Raw genomic sequence first — 22,671 nt, 5'->3', positions numbered from 1 at the left:
TATTTACGGTATACAAAAATAGGAATAGAAACGTCATATTTACAAAAATTAGGAACTTATTGATAGTGGATTACCAAAGTTATAAAGTACATCTTATTTTCAGTTTGGGTATTATCTATATATAAATGCCATATCTACCTATATTATTTAATATTTAAATATTAAGTCAAACTAAATTTTGTTATTTATTTATATTCGATACGTCCGAACACACCAAACTGTTCTGCTGCTGCGCCGCAGTGTGTCGACTTTGAAGAGTTTCTTATATTACAAATTGGGGCGGGCCTACTTTCATACTGCTCTACCTGTTTTTGGTGTACTCGAACTATAGTCTGGAAGATAATCTATGGGTGAACGAAACGTAGAGTATAAAGTATTTATATGAACGAACAAAGCAATAAAATGATGACCTACCTAATCGTTTGACGTGTATCCGAAGAACGAAAGCCGATCGCTAAAGTTCTGTTTTTTTTTTAAATAAACGCCAGACTAGTAAGTTAAGTACTAAGTATTCAATATGCTTATTGAACCTAAATTTTATATACAATAACTTATTAACAGACAAGACACTCAACATTGATATGTAACTACACTTTTAACAGGTTTTTTCTTAGAACTTAACATGTGAAGCGGACAGTGGATAAACTACCTAAGTACCTATTATGCCGACTTATGCAAAAGTGAGTTTGTATACATACATATTTTGTTTGAAACCTCTTCACGCTTATTCTTACTTTAGTGCTAAATTGATTGAAATATAGAACAAATTGAAATAAGTATTTAAGGTCTAACATTCTTTTGGATTTAAAGTAAGCTACGCAGCGGAAAACGAAATTTATGTGTTGTTATTTCATTTTTAAAAATATGTGCGCGCACGCGTCTTTGCTTGGTACCTACGTACTTGACCCTAAATCAAACATTTTCAAAATAGTAGTACGATTTCTTTTAAATTTACAACAAACGATTTCTATATTGCTGGGAAATCACGGCAAAAAAAGTCTAGATCCTAATAATACTGGCACAATATTCATATCAAATCGTCCTTGCACGACATATTGGTGTCTGCGTACAAAATGTTGTATGGCACCGAGCTTCCTCTTCCAGACGCTGTCACTTGGATGGCGTATTTCCTTCCAGGTTTTAGCCCGCTCACTTTTTGGACGATCACCTTTTCTCTGAAATAGGATTAAATGGTATTATAAAAGAGATTGACTCATTGACTGGCTTACTAATAGCCTAAGCCGGGTTTAGATTTGAAATTTGGTATGTAGGTTAATAAAACCTTTATGGTGATTGTAAATTTAACTCCAGTTCGTTCCCTCACCATAGATAGATAGAATATTTATTAAGATTAATCAACAGCTTAGATACTAAGGTAAATTGTGTGTGGAAGTTGGGAGAAGGAAAGGGATATAGACGTTGCTATATGTTTTTATAATGTCCAGAAATTTGGACGCAACCGGGACTAACACTAGGATCCAGGACCAGGGTTATAATAGGATTCCAAGAAAGTCAAGCCAATACTTACTGCGTCCGTTGTAACTGGTTGAGACACGTAGTCTTTAAATTCGATCTTTTTGAGAAAAAGCATGAAAAGTTGTCACCTATCGCGTTCTCGCGAACCGAGATGCAATATCTGAAATAGACATTTCAAAATGGAATTTGAATTCACTTTAAAACTGGTACGGGAGCTAGTATCGTTATTGTTACTAGATCACGCACCCGGCGGAGCTATTCACCAATGTGACAAGGTACATACATATTATGTCGTATCTACTTATTTTATATGTATAAATATTATTTTTTTTGCTTAGTTCATATGTTATGAGAGGGAAGACAACACGGGTCAGATTAGGTTCGAATCAAAACATTTATTTTTCTTATTCCTGATCTAAACCATTATAACTCGGTTCAAGATTTCAGGTCTGGATAGTTATAAGTAATATGACTTGTCAACGTAAAGTATAGCCCCGCCGGTACTCAAAAAATAATATTACATTAATCCAAGAGTTATTCATCAGTGAAATATGTTGTCTGTTACATATTTAAAGTATGCATTAGTTTCTAATAAGTAGATAATTATCTATCTAATAAATAATCTAATTTCCATCATTAAACCATACAGCTGAACGTGGTCTTTTCAAAACTATTGTCCCTGTATATTTCGTAAGGGAAACAGACGTATGTAGATATGTAATCAATGATCTCAAACTAACCTTATAACATCGGTGGCATTATGAGTCGCCGGCAAAAACGCAACGTCGACAGATCGACAAGTCCTCTTGGGCCTTAGCTCCCGTACTATAGCGCCCTCTTCCAACAATTCCGGCGTAGTCATTCCCCATCTCGTTGTTGACGCTGATATCTGTAAAATTAAATAAGTTTTTCAATTGAAATTTGTTGTAACTTGTCATTTAACTGTGAAGACTCCTTTATTTTTTACGTGTGGTGTGTTTTAAGACCTTCGTCTACCCGGCTGGCTACTAGAAGCTAGCCGGGTTGTAGCGGGTATTATAAAATTTGTACTATTGTTAATATTTAAAGATTTTTAATATTTGTAAATTATTTTGTATTTAAGTTTCTGCTGAGTCCGGCCCCTAGAATACGGTCCTGTCCTTAATGGAATATCTAGCGCCCGGCAATTTGAAATCGCGGATTCTATGAATTTCGTTGCGTTTTTGTTTCTTTTCACATTTTTCATTCAATATTTTTTTAAGTTAGTGTTTTGTTAAAATAGCAACCAATAGGTATATGTTTATTTTATAAATCGTATTTTTCTCTACATTATTCCCAAGTTGCTATAGGGTTATGTGGGGCTTGAAGCCATTAAAACCACACGGTGCTATGGCCTACTGCTTTGTTGCCAGGAGCAGGAGCCGCCCTCGCTCATAAACTATGAAGACCCCTGGTCTAACATTGCCTATGACTGCATCAGTCACCAAATCATACAGTAATTTGGAGGCAGGATAACTAGTTACTAAGAAATTGTCATGTCAAAATAGGTAAGAGTGTATTGGTAAACTTAGTTTGTATATTTTTTTATTCGCTTTTTCTACAAAACCGATTAAAATTTCCTAACAAATAGTAAAAAATAATAAGGGTCTTTTCACACCGAGATGAGACGCGACGCGATCGACGATAATCTTTACTTTGGTCCCCACTGAATTAGATCAAAAGATTACCCTAAACCGAAAGTGAAGAAGTAGGTCTGTAAGAATGAATGACAAGTGAAAAGACAATAGTCTCTGCTAACCTATCCTGAAAAAAGATGTGATTTTACTAATGTACTAGGTAGATTTCAGAAATTCTAATAAGTAGCCTTTACCAAACGTCTAAACTCGTATTTTTCTAAATTTCTGGCACTTTAGAATACAACCACACCACATCTTTTCCATGGACGTCGTGAAAAGCAATTAAGGGATAGGCTTATAAACTTGGGATTCCTCTTGTAGGCGATGGGCTAGCAATCTGTCACTATTTGAATCTTAATTACACCATAATGCCATACAGCTGAACGTGGCCTTTCGGTCTTTTCAAGACTGTTGGCTCTTTCTACCCTGCAAGGTATATAGACATGACTAACTATATGTATGTATGTTCATCAAAAATTTACTTTGAAGTGGTAACAATCAAATCTTTCACATCTATAACGAGTACATCAATTAGGATTTACCTCAATGTTAACACTCCCATCCTTATCCCATCTACTCGGGACCACTTTGATGACATACCGCATTCTGGCCTCTTCAGAACTTGAATCGAATTGTATAGAACTCTCCTCGCTCGTCTCTTGTATAGACGACGTAGGAATCGGTCCGGGGACAAAGAACTTTGAGTGGGATTCTGAAAGAATTCAAAAAAAGGATTTTCGAAAATGTCTTCGCGGTCAAAATTAGTAGGTAAGAGCTTCAAAATGGTAAATTTGAGAATCTAGTGACTGGCAAAAATAAGTTTGTAGGTATATTTCATGTTAGTACCATTAGTGTTTCCAGGGACCAATAGAAAAAGAAAAGAACTACTCCATCTATTTCCCATAGATGTCGTAAAAGGCGACTAGAGGCCTATTCTTTTAGGCGATGGGCTAGCAATCTGTCACTTTTTGAACCTCAATACTACTATCAAGTCAAACAGCTGAACGTGGCCAATCAATCTTTTCAGGACTGTTGGCTCTGTCTACCCCGCAAGGGATAAGTTTGCCGGTTGCGCTACAGAGTTTTGGGGGTACTCTTCCATTCCAAAGTGGTGATGACTGAGTAATGATGGCAAATGAAACTAGGTAAGTAGTGTCTAAGAAACAGTTAGTACCTATTAAATGTCTGTTTTACAATTTACATTTACAAATAAGGAACTTGAAGAAGAACTTTCACGAGAATAAAAAAAATTACGGCATTTTCATATGCCTATATTGATTGCTTCTACCTCTGGCTATACCCGAAACACGCTTAGGTACACAAAGTTTTTCGATATTTTTACAATTAAATTGTCTTATTTCTCGCGAGAGTGATTGAGACTTACCAATATTTTTGGAGAAATGTAACCTCTTCCCTCTGACCAAAACTTCAACGTCCACAGCTCCACCACACGCCGATACGGTGAGCCAGAGACCACCGCCTGAAGCCACGGTAGTCTGTACAAAACGAACGAATAACTAACTGTTCATTGCACAGATACGCGTTGCAACTAGCAACACCAAATTTATTATTTTCCTAAGATATACATACATAAATACATACATAAAATCACGCCTCTTTCCCGAAGGGGTAAGCAGAGACTACCTCTTTCCACTTGCCACGATCTCTGCATACTTCCTTCGCTTCATCCACATTCATAACTCTCTTCATGCAAGCTCGGCGGTTTCGGGTACTTTTGACCTGACCCTTTACCAGGACGTCCTTAATTTGATCAAGATACGTTCGTCGTTTCGTTGTTCCTAAGAAATGCTTTGTAAAATGGCAACAATGTCTTTCTGTGTTGCTTGTTCCGGTTTTAGGGTGAAATACACGTACACTATAAGTATATCACGTATTTTCCCGTACGGGTAAGGGATTCATTACACACCATTTTTTTTTAAATATAGACAGACAATGTGCATTCTTCCACAGATCTATATTTCTAAGTTGACGTCCGACGTGAGAAAAAGCTGAAGTGTAGTTTATTTCGCCGCTTCTTCTACACCTGCACTTTGTAAATGGTAGCAGTTTCAATTCGTTTTAGAATATTTTAAATTGAAATAATGTTTTAAATTAAACTTTTTCGTAAAGCCTCTGTTGTACGATTCATACTCTATAGAATACTAACAAATATTGTCTCCAATAGATACTTATTTAAAGCAAAGGTTTTACTATTGGACTCGAATATTTTCAAACAATTTCAAAGACAACCTATCAAAATTTATTACAACAGATAATTAAATCGACTTTCACATTTATAAGGATCAACGTATGAAAGAGATATAGAAGGTTCGGAAGTTTAAACAAACTGAAATCAAAATAATAAAAATTATTACCTTAAAATAATAGACACTTTTCCCCCGGACCTCTGCTCTAAACGGGACGTTTTCTTTCAGCCTCTTCGCCGTAGAAGTCCTGGGTCGAACGCTCCCTGAAGCCAGCAAAGTGCCGATTCTCCTATCTCGAGCTACCCCGAACACGCTTACGTAGTAGGTCTGAACAGAATGGAATAGATTTATTTTAAAAATTGGATGCAAGGTATAACTTATTGACGTCACATCACTTAAATCTACTCGTAATTATTACTACTACCGCTTTCTAAGCGCATATTTAGAAAAAGCGGCGGAAAAAACTACACTGCAGTAAGTCTGAAAAGGTTGATTCTCGTTTAATACTGAAATGGTCTATTCTGTAACGGCAAGCTAAAATATTGTGAGGAAAACTGCACATTGAAACAAGTGAATGTGTAACTATGATCCAGAATGGTCATAGAATAACCCCAGGTTTCTCTGCTGAGTCTATAGTAGGGATGCAACCGGGAGCAAGACCAATACTTACGGTACTTGGGTCCAAGTTTTCAATCACATGATGTGTTCTATCTCCAACGCAAGCTATAACTGGATCGCCGTCAGTCGCTTTTGTACTCCTTCCTGTAAATATAAATTATTTATTAATAAATATAAATTATTATAATATTAATAAATATAAATTATTTATTACTAAATATAAATATACTAATTATAAATTTATAAAAAAATAACCAAAAAGAAATGAAAATTTTCGCTAAAAATTTTCGCCCGCATTGTAGCAAATCTCAATTAGGAAAGACTCATGGATTTGTATTGCATTTACTAGACTAGACTTACCAAACTTCTTTCTTCGGTACAAGTTTTTAAATTCGCCACCATACATCCCGAAACTAGCGTCCATTTCTAAAGAATTATCGACTTCAGCGCTTAATCTTGTATTATTTATTTTATTTCGTGTATTCAATCTATTGACATCTTGATTGAATTGTTCTACCTCTAGGTTCAATTGAGCCACATCTGGGTTCAACCTATTGGATTTATTTTCTATTCTATTCATCTTTATGTCGATTTGTGCTGCGCATAGTGACGTGTAGTTCTTGACACGAGACGCGACAACGCAGTACTTGGTTGCTTGTGGGTCGATTGGGCTAGAACAAAAATAATATAGTCATCCAAGGGAAATGCTTAGAGTTTCACCATTTTAAATCATTATTTCATCATTAAGCCATATAAACTACTAATACTAAATTCATACGTTCATACAAATAATATATCCCTTACGGTTTAAATGGCACCAATTGTTTTAAAAGACTGGAGAATTCAATAAACTTACCAACTTATATTGGAATTAATCTAAAACCATGTTAAACTAACAAGCGATAATCAGATATTATTATGTACCTATGTGACAAACAAGACAGTGCATTCCTTAAAAAAAATTATTTCATTCCGAGACACGGAACCCTAAAAATATGGAATAGGTTTTTCTACCATCGATTTAAACATAATGCAATGATTTCGATAAAGACTTTGTTGCATTGACACCACAAAAACTAGATAGTTAATAAATATTTCTAGACCTCTTATAAATGAGACTAAGTATGTGAATGTGTTATGTTATCGTTTGCATAAACAGTTCGACCCTATTTTTTTTCTTAAAGCACAATCCGATAAGTAATAAATGAAAGCTTTTGTATATAAACACTCAAAATTATGCCTTTTCTACTTTGTTATGTATAAGTAAAATAAGCAAAATAAATAAACCTCCATTTAAAAAAAATCATGCATGTCAAATCCCAGCTGGGCGCTGTGTGTAAAATGTTGATTTAAAAAATTGGATCTTTAGGAAGTAAGTTTTTAAGAGATCACCTCCCAAATCTAGGTACCTACTTCACATAAATATTAATCTTCAATTACCTCTCCTTCATTTTCTATACAAAGTTCCATTCCGGTAAACCAACTATTAAAAACATTTGCTAGTATTAATCGAATAGGCCTGAAAGTGCGAGTTTGTAGATGACTATTGCCTCTTTGGCGTTCAAAAATATTTTTTTTTAAAGATTGTAGTGTAAATACATGTCACATTTAACTTTTGATAAATAGTTAGATACAGCTTAGCGTTTTCAATCTACCAACTCAATTACTTATTACATATTATTAACTCAATTTCAATTCTATCATAAAGACAAACAGTTGGCTCTATCTATCTCGCAAGGGATATAGACGTGACAATATTTATGTATGTATGTACATATAGTCATATCTTTATCACATAGTCAGGTAAAAAGAGTCAACATTCTCGATAAGACTGAAAGAAGTCGTTCAGCTTCTTTCTTTCAAAAAAGGAACGAATCAATAGTTCTAAACAGAACACACCGGGAATGCGGGCAAAATATCGCTATGGAACCATCCAGTTACTTTAATGGGGGAGTTATCACAACATTACAAACAACACAATGCTATGAGCAGGCATCCATATAATTACTGACACGACAAAAACCAGTAAAGGATACCGCTCCAGAATCGATTTATATTCTCCAACTGTATTCTAGTATGTGTTCGCCATATTAATAATATAAATGCAAGCGTGTTTATTAATGTTTGTTAAATGGAGCTTCGATTCAATTATTTCTTCAATATAATTATTAATAACAATTATTCTGACATTCATACAGAAACATCTTTGAAAAACAACCTTTTGGTTAAACTCTGGGTTAAGCAAGTTACATACTACATATGGTCACGTCAATATCCCTTGCGGATTAGACAGAGCCAACAGTCTTGAAAAGACTGAATGGCCACGTTCAGCTATTTGGCGTAATGATAGAATTGAGATTCAAATAGTGACAGGTTGCTAGCCCATCGCCTAAAAAAGAATCTCAAGTTTGTAAGCCTATCACTTAGTCGCCTTTTACGACATCCATAGGAAAAGAGATGGAGTGGTCCTATTCTTTTTTGTATTGGTGCCGGGAACCACACGGCATAACAAGTTCACTATTTGAATCTCAATTCCAACATTAAGCCAAACAGCTGAAAGCGATATTTCAGTCTTTTCGAGAGTGTTCACTCTCTGTCTACCCCGCAAGGGATATAGATAGACGTGATTGTATGTATGTAGGTATTTATAAAACCTATAATCTTATCCCGACTTTTTGCCGATTTAACGGTGCCGATTATAGTAAGGAATGCGCAGGCGATGTCCTCAGTGATCCACATAATATTATCTACATTGAAAATTGTCGGTATGTCCGCACTTTGTTGCGTGACTTGATATTATCAGTATCGAGCATTGCGAGTGAAGAATATAAGTTCGATATAATTAGGATAATTAGCTGAATTAAATGGAATAAAGGCGAAATGTCTCGGTGTGAAAAAGTTTTGTACATTAGTTTGATAACTAACTGATGCTCATACGGTGAGGGAAGATATCGTGAGAAACCTGCACATTCAAGCAACTGAATGTGTCAACATGATCATTCCAATACGGGTTAGGTTCTCCTGCAAAGGTTGCGGAGGTTTGACGGGAATCGTTTCGTGTTAAAACCTGACTCACCCAATCCAAGATCCATGGTTCTCTCCGGAGTGGTGAGGATGCAATTGGGACTGAAGCTAGGAGGAAAAAGTTTCGGTATGAAAATTAAAGGTAGGTGGTATATTCAGAAGAAACGTGAACTGTGTGATTGACAATCTTCAAAAGGTAGTTTAAAAAAAAATTGCATAAAATCACGCCGCCTTTTTTCGCGCCAAAAGTTTTGTATGTTAAACTATTTGTAACATATTTTTTTTCATCTTAAATGAAGCGAATTTCGTTCATTAATTGTGAACAGAATAAACTTCACTCCATCTCTTCGCATGGATATTGACTAAAAAATAAATAAATCAATAGTAACCTTATCACCTTGACAATCTTTAAGTAGGAACAAAGACGAGGGTGAAATAATTGATTGAGTTGATTTTAATAAGAAATTTAGTCATTTCTTATTAAAATCAACTCATTATAATAAATAATCGAGTTACATATGAAAATAAGTGTTTTCTCCATCATATAGGTGTGAACAGCTGTCACCTGAATGGAGAAGTTTCCACTCGGGTGCCGAGAAAAAACATCAGGCTACCGCGACACCGATATCAGAAAGTTGTCGATACCGTGTGATACATTATACGAAAGTTAGGACTCGTGCACAACGTAGATAATTAATTATACGTTATATACCGGACAAATCACACAGGTTGAGCCAGCCCCAAAGTAAGCTCAAGGCTATTGTTGTGGGATACTAACTCAATAATAGTCGCTTTATATTCTACTAGCTGTGCCTGCGAATTCGTCCGCGTGGTATAGTTATTTTGGGCATCATTGAAGCCCTCAAGGATTAATAATTTTCAACTTTTTTTTTAAACATTTTTCATTATTTCTTTGCTCTTTATAGTTGCAGCGTGATGTTATATAAAGCCTAAAGCCTTCCTCGATAAATGGCCTATTCAACGCAAAAAGATTTTTTCAATTCGAACCAGTAGTTCCTGAGATTAGAGCGTTCAAACATACAAACAAACAAACTCTTCAGCTTTATAATATTAGTATAGATATTATAAAGCTGAATACCTGACCGGAGATCGAACCCGGGACATGGCTCAGCAGCAAGAACAAATATTGTCAATTCATGATTTAAAAGGTGAAGAAAGAAAAATGACAAGATTTGGTTTTGTGAGATACTTTTTGTGTCTTCTTAGCTGAACGTGGCTTTTCAAAACTGTTGGCTCTGCCTACCCCGTAACGGACAAAGCTGTGTCTACGGAGCTTTTCATTAACATTCAATCACACGGTAACACGCGCTTACAGAAATGAGGCTTGATAATATGTTATTTGATTATTTATTTTTTCTTTTAAATTTACAGTTATTTCTTAATTGTGCTATTCTGGTTAAAAAATGTAAAAAAAATCGGAGCATACATTGTAGTTTTCAACAGGAAAATATAAGTTGTTGCTAACACACCCTTAGTCATATCAGTTGCCTTATTTGGCGTTGATAATAAATTCATCTATACGTGTTCATGATCAGATTTATGTGACGAGTGGTGATGGCAGAAAATAATCACTGCACAGATGTAACGCTGCATTTTATTCGCTATTTCGCAAAAAGCTTTCGATAATGCGCCGAAGAAAAAAAGTTTTATTAAGTTAAAATAAAAAAAGAATCCATTTTTTTTTAAAGAAAGACAAATAAATTTTTTATTTGTATGATAGCATTTTATGAGTAGTAGTTCTATAATAATATAATTAATGTCATAACATTTATATATGGAATTTAAAGAAAAATAATACTGCGGCTCTATCAGAGTACTATATGTACGATTACAATATTTTAATAAAATATAGTCAAAATTATATATCTTTCTCGCACAGCTACATCAAAATTTATGTTGAATCATGCATGCATTTTTCAGAAAGTTTTTTAAAACAAATTTATGCAGAGTTTGGTTTCTGTATTCTCAATATTTTGTGGTAACGGTGCGAGCTGACGACGACTTTTTATGAAGTTAATCTTTATGGTGAGAAACGATGGTTACGTAAACCGAAAGTAACCCCTATATTTTCAGTCTAAATCCAGCGAGATAATAGTAGAAGGAAAACTATAATCTGAAAGTGGAACATCCCATGGAAATAAATAGTCAAAGCCCCCATTGGAAATGGGTCAAAGTAGCCAACTCTTTGGTTGTAACTGTACCTATGAGAGATTTTTTTCGATATCTTTACAGTTATCTATATATTTCCTTGTATTTCAAGTGTGGCATAGAAATATAAGTCGAAAAATAAATCTCTAGTAAATTATATATAAATCGATATATAAAGCGATCTAATTAATTTTTATGAATTTCTTTATATGTAAGTATTTCACAAAACCACAACATCAAAATAATATATATATACATACCTGGGCTCCCAATTTGCGGTCAGCCTGCGTCTTGACCTGACTCGCAACCGCATCCGAACCGTTCTAGTGGTTTCACCCCTAACACTCACTGCCGCTGATCCGCCTCTTGATGTAGACATCTTAAAAAAAAATTATTGATAATTTCTAGTAGTCAGAGAAGAAGTTAATTTTGGAAGACATTACTTTTATATGCGTCTAGGTCGTATATAGCTCTTAGGTCATAACCTAGTTGTACAGCCTTAAGAACTATATTTATTCCCGAACACGTATGTTTATATTTTTGCGACTTTGGTAGTCTTAGCAAAAATATAAACATACCCATTAAACATATTATAACGCGTAAATTATGCATCTACTTCTACATCTTCGCTCTTACGGTGTAGACGGAGCCATGAGACTAATTTTTTCATTTAGTTGGATGGTTAAAATATGGAAAAGGTACATATGATTACGTTTTCATCCTTTACGGGATAGAAAAAGCTGACATTCTTGAAAATACTGTAAAGCCACGTTGAACAGTATAGATTAATAATTAATTAGACACTCAGCAAGACGCCTTAAAAAATATACTTCAATAAAAAATATTTATTTACTTACAAAGGGTAAATCTCTTACAAATACTTCGAGACAAGTAAATACCGTTACCTGTAATGACCTATTTGTGTCTGAAAGGGCAGAAGTGAAATTTAGGCAATTTACTAGGGACGAATTGAATTTACCGAACCATTTTACTTGATGAGACCTTGATGTGGACGTGCTCGGAAATTCTTAGGTCCACTTCAACCAAAATACTTATTGCTTTTATTTACTTACATACATGGCGGCCATATTAAGTAACTTTGGAACCAATAAGTTCAGTTCTATTGATTGATATTTTGCGCTCTTTTGGGAAAAATATAAAACGATGCGAAGAGTGAGACCGAGAGATATCTATTTTATCCTTTGCGGGGCAGACAGAGCAGTCATGAAAACACTAAGGCGGCGTATAGCTAATTGGCATAACATAATGCTAAAATTGAGGTTCAGACAGGGCCAATTTTTTTGGCTTTTTTCTAAATAGACTTTACAATCTACGCGGGAAGAGAACCAGCTCGTAAACATACATACATTAATATAATTACGAATAGTAATATAAAAACATAATTAAATATAATTAAAATAGGAAAAGAGAAATATATACTTACTTAAGTATGCAGCTTACCTGAAGAATATATCTATCGTGCTGTGAAACGAAAGTTGAAAATGTGTTGGTGACACCGCCATTGTATTCCTTTAACAGCGTTAAGGGACCTAGAACAAACGGGATAGGAAAAATATTTGTAATCCTTGATGATAGTTTAACATCTACATGAGCTAACACAAAATAAGTAATAGGAAAAAACAATTCGTATGTTGATGTTCTAAATAAGAGTAAAACGGAAAGAAATAACTTAGTTTGTGAAATCGCTAAGTGAAGTTACGTACATACATATATGTCACGTCTATATCCCTTGATATCCCTTGCAGGATAGAGCCAACTGTCTAGAAAAGACTGGAAGACCACGTTCAGCTATATGGCTTCATGAAATTGAGATTCTAATAGTGACAGGTAGCTAGCCCATCGCTTATAAAAGGAATTCCATGTTAATAAACCCTTAGTCGCCTTTAACGACGTCCATGGGAAAGATATGGAGTAAGATTCTATTGTAAAGTTTCGGAAAGCACACAGCACTAAGCTAAGTGAATTTTTATTTCAGTCGCCTTAGATGTTAATCCCAGTTTCACACCCTTCTCGAGTCTGTCTGAACCACTATCCTGAATTGGATTAGTCAGGTTTGTACGCGAATAGCTTTGCTAATCACACAAAATGCCCTAATAGTCCTGGCTTACTAAAGCCTGCCTTTCAGGACTTAATAAATATTGATTTTGTACGCGACTGTTATGTTTTACTACATTACATATGTAACAATAAATGCCGTGTGGTTGCCGACACTATTGAAGAGGATCACTCCATAGTATTGCCAAGTTGTAAAAGACAACTAAAGGAAAGGCTAATAAACTTGGGATTCTTCTTGTAGCCGATGGGCTAGCAACCTGCCACTATTTGAATCTCGATGCCACATGAAGACATTCATACACATGGCGCGTCCTAAGCCCTGACTCAGGAACTAGGGTTTATGAATTAAGTTCCTAAGCCATACCGCTAAACATGCCCTTTTCTTTTCTTGGTATCATAGCCAATAGTTTTGAAAAGATATAAACGTAATCATGTCGTATGTATGTATGTAACAATGAAGTATTTACAACCAAATAAAAGACTGTTACGTGTTCTCAAACGCGTTTTCAATTAATGAAGTAAACTTGATGTGTCTATTTAAGAACACTAACAAGTTAAGAAAAAAACAGTCACGGAGGATTTTGAAAACCAACTTACCTTCTTTATGAGCGCCATGGAACACCATCCACCTGAAGTCTCTGGTGCAAGGACTCACTGTTATGAAGACTGGCGTGTGCGAAGTGGCCGTGGTGTTGAGCTCCAAGCTTAAACAACATGCAGTGATAAAAAGCAGTCATATAATAGAATAGATTTATTTTCAAAAATGGTTATAAGGTATCACATATGTATTTACGTCAACTAAGTCTAATCATATCTACTACCGCTTAATAAATAAATTAATCCATACTTAAAATAAATGCGAAAGTCGTATCTGCTTTTAAGCTTTGTGAGCCTCTGGATCAATGTTGCTGAAAGTTGGTATGAAAGCAGAACTCGAATTCAAATATATAGAGTGTCGTTTCTATGAAAATCCAAGGGGTACCAGAAAAATGGGAATTTAAGCATTAAAATCACGCAGGTTGAGCCAGCCCTTTAGTAAATGGCTGACTTGAGCATGAAAAACTAAAATATGCTGTTCATAGCATGTATAGAAAATACCTATTATTTATTTACATGCTTTCTTTAGCTCACACAGAGATTTGGCATCAAAAGATAACGTTGTGTAAATTATAATTTAACAAGCTGCACCTCGGGGCTTCGCTCTTGTGAGAATTTTGAGATAAAATTATGTTATGTGTTATTACAGGTTTTACGCGTGTGCTAAATTTCATCAAAATCTGTCCAGTGGATTTTGGGTGAAAGAGAAACAAATACACATATCCTATCAAACTTTCCTACTTATAATAAGTAGGAAGTAGGATTGTAGAAATTATAATAAGAAAATAAGTTATGAATGGAATGACAACACTGAATATAAATAACTCAACTAATTAATTGTGTTCTAACAAAACACTCAATGCAAAACGAATTCTTGGCAAGGCTTCAATCAAATCACTAGTGTAAAAAGTTCATACACATCTATTTCCTATAAAGATTCGCCCACCAACTTTTATATTGTAGTTCGCTTAGTTCATTAGTTGGTTCTTGGCAAAGCTCGGAAATATAAGGTTTATAATATATAAGGTCTTTGAATTACAGGTTTATATACATATGTATATAAAAATCAACGCACGGCCCAAACTATTGGGTTAAGAAACTTAAAATTTGGCATGTTGATAGATTCTTATATGGTCTACGAATGCACTAAGAGAGGATTACTTGGAATTCCCTCTGGAACGGAACTTATTCGTTTTATGCGGGCATATTCTCTAGTCCGTGATACTTTTACCTGTGTAGCATATCACGCGCGATACCTAGTCTTTTTTTTTTTTTACTATGCAAAAACATTTCATGTCATCATTGATGAGTTTTCAGTGCATCCGCTGCCCTAAAATCGGTCGCATGTCCTCATTCCGCTGACAGCGCATGTTCCACCCCTTTCATGTTTATTCCATATTGTGCTACTCTTGTTCTTGAAGTCAGTCCAATGGATTTTTGAGATAGTCTATTAATCAATTGTCAAATACGATAGATAACAAATTAACCGTGCCGTGCCGTGTGGTTCCCGGCACCAATAAAAAAAAGAATAGGACCACTCCATCTCTTTCCCATGGATGTCGTTAAAGGCGACTAAAGGATAGGCTTACAAACTGGGATTCTTTTTTTAAAACGACGGGCTAGCAACCTGTCACTATTTGAATCTCAATTCTATCATTAAGCCAAATAGCAGAACGTGGCCATTCAGTTTTTTCAAGACTGTTGGCTCTGTATACCCCGCACGGGATATAGACGTGACCATATGTATGTATGTAACAAATTAACAAGTTTTAGTGCCCGTGACAATAAAAAGTTCACCGCAGATCTAAATTTAGATAAACTTACCTTCTTGTCTCCCCCTCTCCCAGCCTATACAAAGTCTGGTTATCAACCGGCAGCCACTCCACAGGCATCCTGGAGACAGGTCTCGTGATCAGTACTGTTGGAGACGCCAGTCCAGCGCCGGCGGCATGCAGCACTATCAGGGCTGCCAGCCTTGTAGCGAAGATGTTGAGTTTACTGAAAAGAGATGTCAGTTCCGTAAGGCTGAAATATATCTCTTTATTTCTATATACAGGGTGACTTTTAATTCAACTGCATAAATTTAACTGTTAAGTGTACTCATCTAAAGGATATTTAAAAACGTTAAAAGAAAATTATCGGTTCATATTTTAGAAAGTATGAAAAAAATAAAAGTACCAAAATCCGCGATCCTAAACGCGACGCGTAAGATTCAGAGGTCAACGACACAATTCATTCAGCTGAGGATCTCGACAACTCTGTACTTAACTTGATCTTGATACTAGAAAAATAATTTATTTTTCAGACATTTATATACATATGTTTAGTTTTAATTTCTAGTAGTATAGTAAGTACGTATGTAATTATGAAAATACCTACAAGATTGGTGCCCCTCGAGTTACTCTTCAAAGAGGTTAGAATGCTCTTCTGCTAGAAGAATATTCGTTGATACCTTAGAGGATAGTGTAAGGTCGGATAACGGTCTACTCATTTTTTTTTATAAAATTCAATCCTATTAATATTATATGCGAAAGTTTGTAAGTATGTCAGGATATCAGTATGGATGTTTATTAGTCTTTCACGCAAAAACTACTAAACCGATTACGATGAAATTTCTGAAATGAAAAGAAAATGAAGATGAAAGTTAGTAGGTAGCTGAAGACCCAGAATAACATATAGGCTACTTTTGTCCCGGATTTCCTGCGGGATTGAATCCACGCGGACGAAGTCGCGGACGGCCTCTAGTAGACAATATTTTGAACAGATTATGTTACTCCAGTGCCTCATAACATAAGCGATACGTAGATAATGAAATAGCACCAACATAAATTTATCGTAATCCCTTAAGGTCTTAAATGTGTACCTAAACCGCAACATCAATAACTAAAACGACCTAAAACAATATATCAAAGGTACATACGTAAAACAATTTGTTTTTTTTTAAACAAGGGGTTCAATACGCCCATAACGCGAAATGATCGTAATACCAACGCCACCACAAAAGGTCATTGTTCCATGGTTACTCTATAAATATTTACATAGTTACTGGCCGCTCCTAAATGATTTGTAATGCGAGATGAGAAAAAAGAAAAAAATCTGTTGACTGGAATAAATACAGAGTATATAGGTATTTACATTCTTAGTTAAAAATTAGAATTATTTCAAATTTTAGATTAAAATTAAATTTTTGATATTAGACTATTTGAATGATTCCTCATAATATCATAAAAATATATTATTTTTTTCATGAGCTGCCTGAGAAGAGATTTTGGTAAAAAGGTGGTACAATGATAGATTAATATTGATTGAAACTTAATTATTCAATTAATTAATAGAATTAAAAATAGCAATCACTTTTTAACAATTGATTTCTTTGTAATTTTACCTGGAATAAAAATAAGAAAGCCTTTTTAAATGATACTTTACGGTGTTTTAATCACAACAATTAACCTTAAGAAGGTAATGTGCCAACCGTAAAATGACCATAAACTTCCATCACTAAAGAGGTTTAAACTTGCTTCAATCGAAGTAATTATCCATAGATAATACGTGAAGAAATTTATCCATGAAACAAGGAGATTGCATGGAATTTGAAAATAATTGTACCTCTCTACTTCATAAAGCCTTTCACCACAAAAATAAAACATAGATACGCAAAATCAAAAAGAAGGTATAGGCACAGTCTAAATATATCCTGTATAGTACTTTTCATTCACTTAACTCTTTTTATCGAGTTCGTCGGTTAAGGGTACTCTTGACCTAAAATTTAGTTAAAAATACAAACAAAGTTGGTAATTATACCACCATTGCATCAAAAATGTAACGGAAATATGCTTTTCTTTTCTATGTAGCACTCTGTTAAAGATTATTTTATCATTTTTATGATACGATGACGATAACATCAATTTACTGAAATTTCGTGGTAAAATAACCTGGCCTTATTGTTATATTTGTAAACTTGTAAGCCTGCAGTTTTGGTTCGCAATACGCCAATCTCCAATATCCCATAAACGAAGCCATTTGCGGTAAAAAAATATAGTTCCTTTAAACCGAACTCATGTATCACTCACGGTATAAACTTACCAGTGAACAGAAATATATTCAGGTTCGTATAATTAAAAATCAAATAAGCTGCATTTATGTATGACACAGCATTACAAATGAAACTCAATAACAATGAATTAATAACTCTTCATTCGACAATAAAATTATATATTACCTAACTTGATTTCTCACAAACAGTCAAGTGTGCTGCGTTTGGGAGAAGCAGATTATCATTCCTACAATATAAACTAGACTTCAATAAATCAAATAATAACAAGAATATTCATTTATTTAAAAGAAAAATCTACTTTTAAGCATATTATTGATTATGTACAAAAAAATATGTTCACTTCTGCGCCGCTCGCTGTTTTAAACAGAACTCCTTACTCGTACTTGCAAAACTCATTAGCTCACACCGCTTAAAAATAATGTTATTGGTCATATTTCGCTCAAACAAATACCCACCGTTTGTGTATGACAGAGCTATTTAGCCTTACCTTTGTTTTCCCTCGTGATTTGCAAGCCATTCTTTTTGCCAAGTTGTTTTATGTCGATTTCAATCACCCTTTGGAGTCACAAATTGGAGATTTTGTTGAGGAAATGTAACGATTTTTTTAGCGATTTATTTTTGTATTGATAAATTTCTCTTGATACTTCGAGTCTTCTCTTTACCGAATTATACTATCAGAAAGGCTGACCCCGAAGTCCTCTCGAAAGTGGTGAGAAGTGAGAACAAAGTGAAGTGAGTAAAATGTTTTTTACCAATTCTTCTGCACTGACGCTTTGAAGCGGCATGGCAGTAGGAAACTTAGTTTTAAGTAATTTATTTGACGTCAACCAATGTTGTGAAACCAACCATAGTCATGGAATTCAGAATTGTCTCATTATTTCGATTTTTGTGTTTCAAATACCACAAATAAAAATAAAAAATAAAAGCCCTAGAACCAAATACTCGTAGGTATTTCTATATATTTTTTATAGCTATGATATCAATACAGAAAACGGTTTTATTTACAAAATATTTCCGAATTAATAGATTTTTGAAATTCATTTATTTGTACTAATAACTTGGTTTAATGGTTGATGGATGGTCGATTGGCAGTCAAATTTGGGGTTGTTTGTTGTTTGTTTATTGATAAAATATTTAAGCATATTTCTCAAATGCAACACCAATATCTGTGCAGTTAATGAAATCGTGAATACCATTAGACACATAAATCTTCAGTTATTTATAACACGCAGACTTGAAATCCGCGCTTCAGTAAATGCATCAAATTAGACAGAAATACAAAAACTGAGCAGACGGCGAGGCAGACTGCGTTATATATAGATATTTTGTCTCCAAGCCGCACAATGAAAGTTGTCTTTTTGTGCCAAATTTAGATTTAACACCGACAAAGCGACTACTAAAATTATAAATGTAAGATTTCGCGTTTCGTTTTGTACATCGTTTGGAGGGAATAAATATATTGGAATAACTGGTCAAGCGCGTGTCGGGTCAATGTAAGCTTCCGTATTTGCCCATCACGGAAAGCGACAAGTCCATTTCTTTATAAATTGAAAAAAGGTAAATAATAATTTTAATATTTGGCAAACTTATATGTTGACCCTAAATACCTAATAACTGTAAAAGGTAAAATATATAAGTAATGAAATTTGAATAAAATTACAAAATTGCAAAAGTACCAACGGGATCTGTGTCTTTTTCAATATAACTAGCTAGGTACAATATGTAAACAAAACTCCAAGTTGGTTTCTAGAAACTTTATTGACACGAATCGCTCATTTCCATTTTACTGCACATCTAAAGACCGTAAAATAATACAATATGGCATTGTTTATGTTTAAGTATGTTTAAGTTTAAGTTACACCGGCAATCGGTATGGGTACTTTTTTCTAACTTGATCGTTCAATAGAAGAAATTTTGTTATGAATAAATGGCTTTTTCAATAAAAAAAGAAACCAAAAAATAAGTATATTTAACAAAGTAAATTATAATTAAGAAGTTGATTATTTACTTCACTAACAAGATATTTTAGCACCTACAGTAATGGACAAAAAGTTAAAATTTCCTTGATTTCTCGAAGTTTCCATCATTAAGCTCTGTTTTTAAAACTACCTTCTAGATAGGAATCGGGTTTCTCAATACCTTAATTCGATGTAAAATTAACATTTTTCTTTCAGTATATTTTCATTCATTTATTTTAAACTTCTACAAAGTACTTAAAAGATTATTTGATATCCATTACCGTTTTGTCCTTACCTTATATATTTGAAGTTAATTTGCGCGGACAATGTATAAGGTCCATTATCACGTTTACATTTTACACAACCTTATCCCCTAATCCGAAGGTGTCAGTATTACATGTCACGACACCAATATGACAGGGCTTCAGTTTCGGGTTACCAAAGGGCTAGAGAATTATATCGATTACTCTATTCGATATAATTCGATCATAGAAGGTAAGAGTACTTTAATAAGTAGTATTGTTCTTCGCACATCCTTCACGCTTAGTAAGTTTAATATTTTTTTACAACGTTTGCATACACGTCACGAGCGTTTGAATAATAGTTTGGAATACACGAGGCATTTGGAGAAGCTATGAGCTTTTAGCTTTATTATAAATGTACTAAATTTTTTTAGTTCTGCGTTTAATAGATGATTCTATTTTATTTATATTTATTTTATTTCATAATTTCATATTACGATTAACCCACTTAATTAATGTAGATTTTTAATAAGAAATATGCAAAATTTATCATTAAAGTTTTCCTCAGCCACTCTATCCTTGTTTATTCCATTCTTTCTACTATCTTCGTCTACGAGTATCTCTTTCTTACATACAACATCAAATACGAGAAAATATTATTTGTCTTAACGGCTTGAACTACATTCAGCTCCTCTTCTAACATATACGATTCTCTGTCACTGTCACACATTACAATTCTGATGAGATGGAAATATATGAAAATCGTGTGTGCTGTAACAGAAAAATATAGTTCTAGTTTATTCCTAGCGGAAACGATGGGGCTAAAATAATGCATGTTGCGTCAAACGATTTAAAAAAAAATAGAAGTATTCTTCGAAGATTTAGAACTTGCCAACGGATTGGGAATTGGAACCTAACCCATAATGCGACTTACTTTAATTTTAATAATTGAAAAAAAATACAGCTTTATTTTTAAATACCTATATTATTACGAGTAATTAATGTAAAACTCTGTCAATTTTCTACTAATGAAACTTTAATTAAGTTTATTAATTTCGGCCCACATTCCGTCGAAGAAAACGCCGTGTGGTTTCCAGCACTTTAGAATAGAATCTGTCCATAACTTTCCCATGGATGTCATAAAGGCGACCAAGGGATAGACCTAAAAACTTGGGATTTCTTTTACAGGCGATGGGCTAGTAACCTGTCGCTATTTGAAACTGAATTCCATCATAAAGCCATACAGCTGAACGCGGTTTTTAGAGAAGACTCCAGAGAGGTGAGGATGAGGTAGAAGAAGCAGAATAAGAACCTCCTACGTCCTTATTTGTGTGGAGAGGATTGCGGGGTCCATCTATGACCGGAGTATATATACATCACATCTATATCCCTTGCGGGGTAGACAGAGAAAACAGTATTGAATAGATAGGTCACAGATAGGTCACATTTAGCTTAATGATAGAATTGAGATTCAAATAGTGACAGGTTGCTAGCCCATCGCATCAAAGAAGAATCCCAATTTTATAAGCATATCCCTTAGTCGTCTTTTAGGACATCCATTGGAACGAGATGAAGTGGTCCTATTCTTTTTTGCACATGGTGTTTATACACTTTAGGATAATGGTAGTATACTAAGTTTTTCAAGTGAGGTATTTACACGAAGCGTTTCTTGTCTGGCTCTCGCTTGCTATTATGCGTTTTACTATCAATCGATACGAGGAAATACAATCTTCTTGGTCTTATCTTCATAACAATGAGGAGAATATCTGATGTGTCTGCTACAACAGTGGTGGAGGAGAGGTGGCAAAAATTCGTAATACTTTTTCGTCATACTACATATTACCCGTGGCTGTTTTAAAAACTCTTGATTGAAATTTTAATTGAGTTACTATTGTGAAATTAAATAAAAAAATCAACAAACACAAAACATCAAGTCTAGATATTTTTTTGAAACTTAACTTTTTGAAAGTTATTTTAATTATTATTTATATATAAACATGATAATCGATATCGAATTATCTTATCTTTTTGATATTCTTAATTAAAATAATAAAACTTTATGAATAATGAACTCCGGTTAAACTTTGCTCAGCATCATCTGTTGCTCAACGTTTCTGATGCCACTGGATGTGACTAACGATTAATAAAGTTTATTTCATGAAACAGGTATACCTATTTAATTAAACTAACTACGTTATAAAAATGATATGAAATCTTACCGTAACATTTCGTATTTCACTATATATAAGAAGTCGAACAAGCACTAGACCAACTCGAGCAACGTTCACAGGAAAATAGTCCACAAAAATAAAAACATCCACCTTTATAAAGACATATTTGAAATTCAATGCGATTGTGAAAAATGGTCGCGAATTTGAAACCGAAATCAAAGAACATGTATTTCTAAATTATGCACCTCGACAAGTGGAAGGTTGCATGCACAAAGACCCTCAAATGACACGTGTATACTATTCTTTATGATCGAGCCACTAAATTAATCTAAACACTCCGGAAATGATTTATTATGTATCAATAGGCCATAACTCATTCGGATCAATCGATAAATAATAGTTCTTAATTCCTTTGTCATTAACT

The 22,671-nt window shown here is 34.2% G+C and overlaps 1 protein-coding gene across 1 annotated transcript; it reads right to left on the bottom strand.

Annotated features, from left to right (window-relative positions):
- Positions 1 to 1,027: 1,027 nt before the first annotated feature.
- On the bottom strand, positions 1,028 to 22,409 carry LOC106134219 (protein NDNF). Its single transcript, XM_013334212.2, has 13 exons — positions 22,296 to 22,409; positions 15,647 to 15,820; positions 13,823 to 13,929; positions 12,611 to 12,699; positions 11,410 to 11,528; positions 6,317 to 6,627; positions 6,009 to 6,100; positions 5,507 to 5,665; positions 4,516 to 4,627; positions 3,674 to 3,843; positions 2,217 to 2,365; positions 1,529 to 1,636; positions 1,028 to 1,175 (listed from the first exon to the last, which is right to left on the bottom strand). The coding sequence occupies exons 1-13, from the start codon at positions 22,301 to 22,303 to the stop codon at positions 1,028 to 1,030; spliced, it is 1,746 nt and encodes a 581-aa protein (XP_013189666.2). The 5' UTR covers positions 22,304 to 22,409.
- Between the last annotated feature and the right edge of the window lie 262 nt (positions 22,410 to 22,671).

Source organism: Amyelois transitella, chromosome 17 (assembly GCF_032362555.1).
Source record: "Amyelois transitella isolate CPQ chromosome 17, ilAmyTran1.1, whole genome shotgun sequence".
In the NCBI taxonomy this organism is placed as follows: Eukaryota; Metazoa; Arthropoda; class Insecta; order Lepidoptera; family Pyralidae; genus Amyelois; species Amyelois transitella.
This window is presented reverse-complemented; position numbering and strand designations above follow the sequence as displayed.

Bases quoted from the DNA above. Each gene is read 5' to 3' on its own strand.
- LOC106134219 (XM_013334212.2), bottom strand. The intron at 6,101-6,316 runs GTAAGTCTAGTC...TTATATTTACAG, and splicing joins GTACCGAAGAAAGAAGTTTG to GAAGGAGTACAAAAGCGACT. The intron at 1,176-1,528 runs GTAAGTATTGGC...ATCCTATTTCAG, and splicing joins AACCAGTTACAACGGACGCA to AGAAAAGGTGATCGTCCAAA.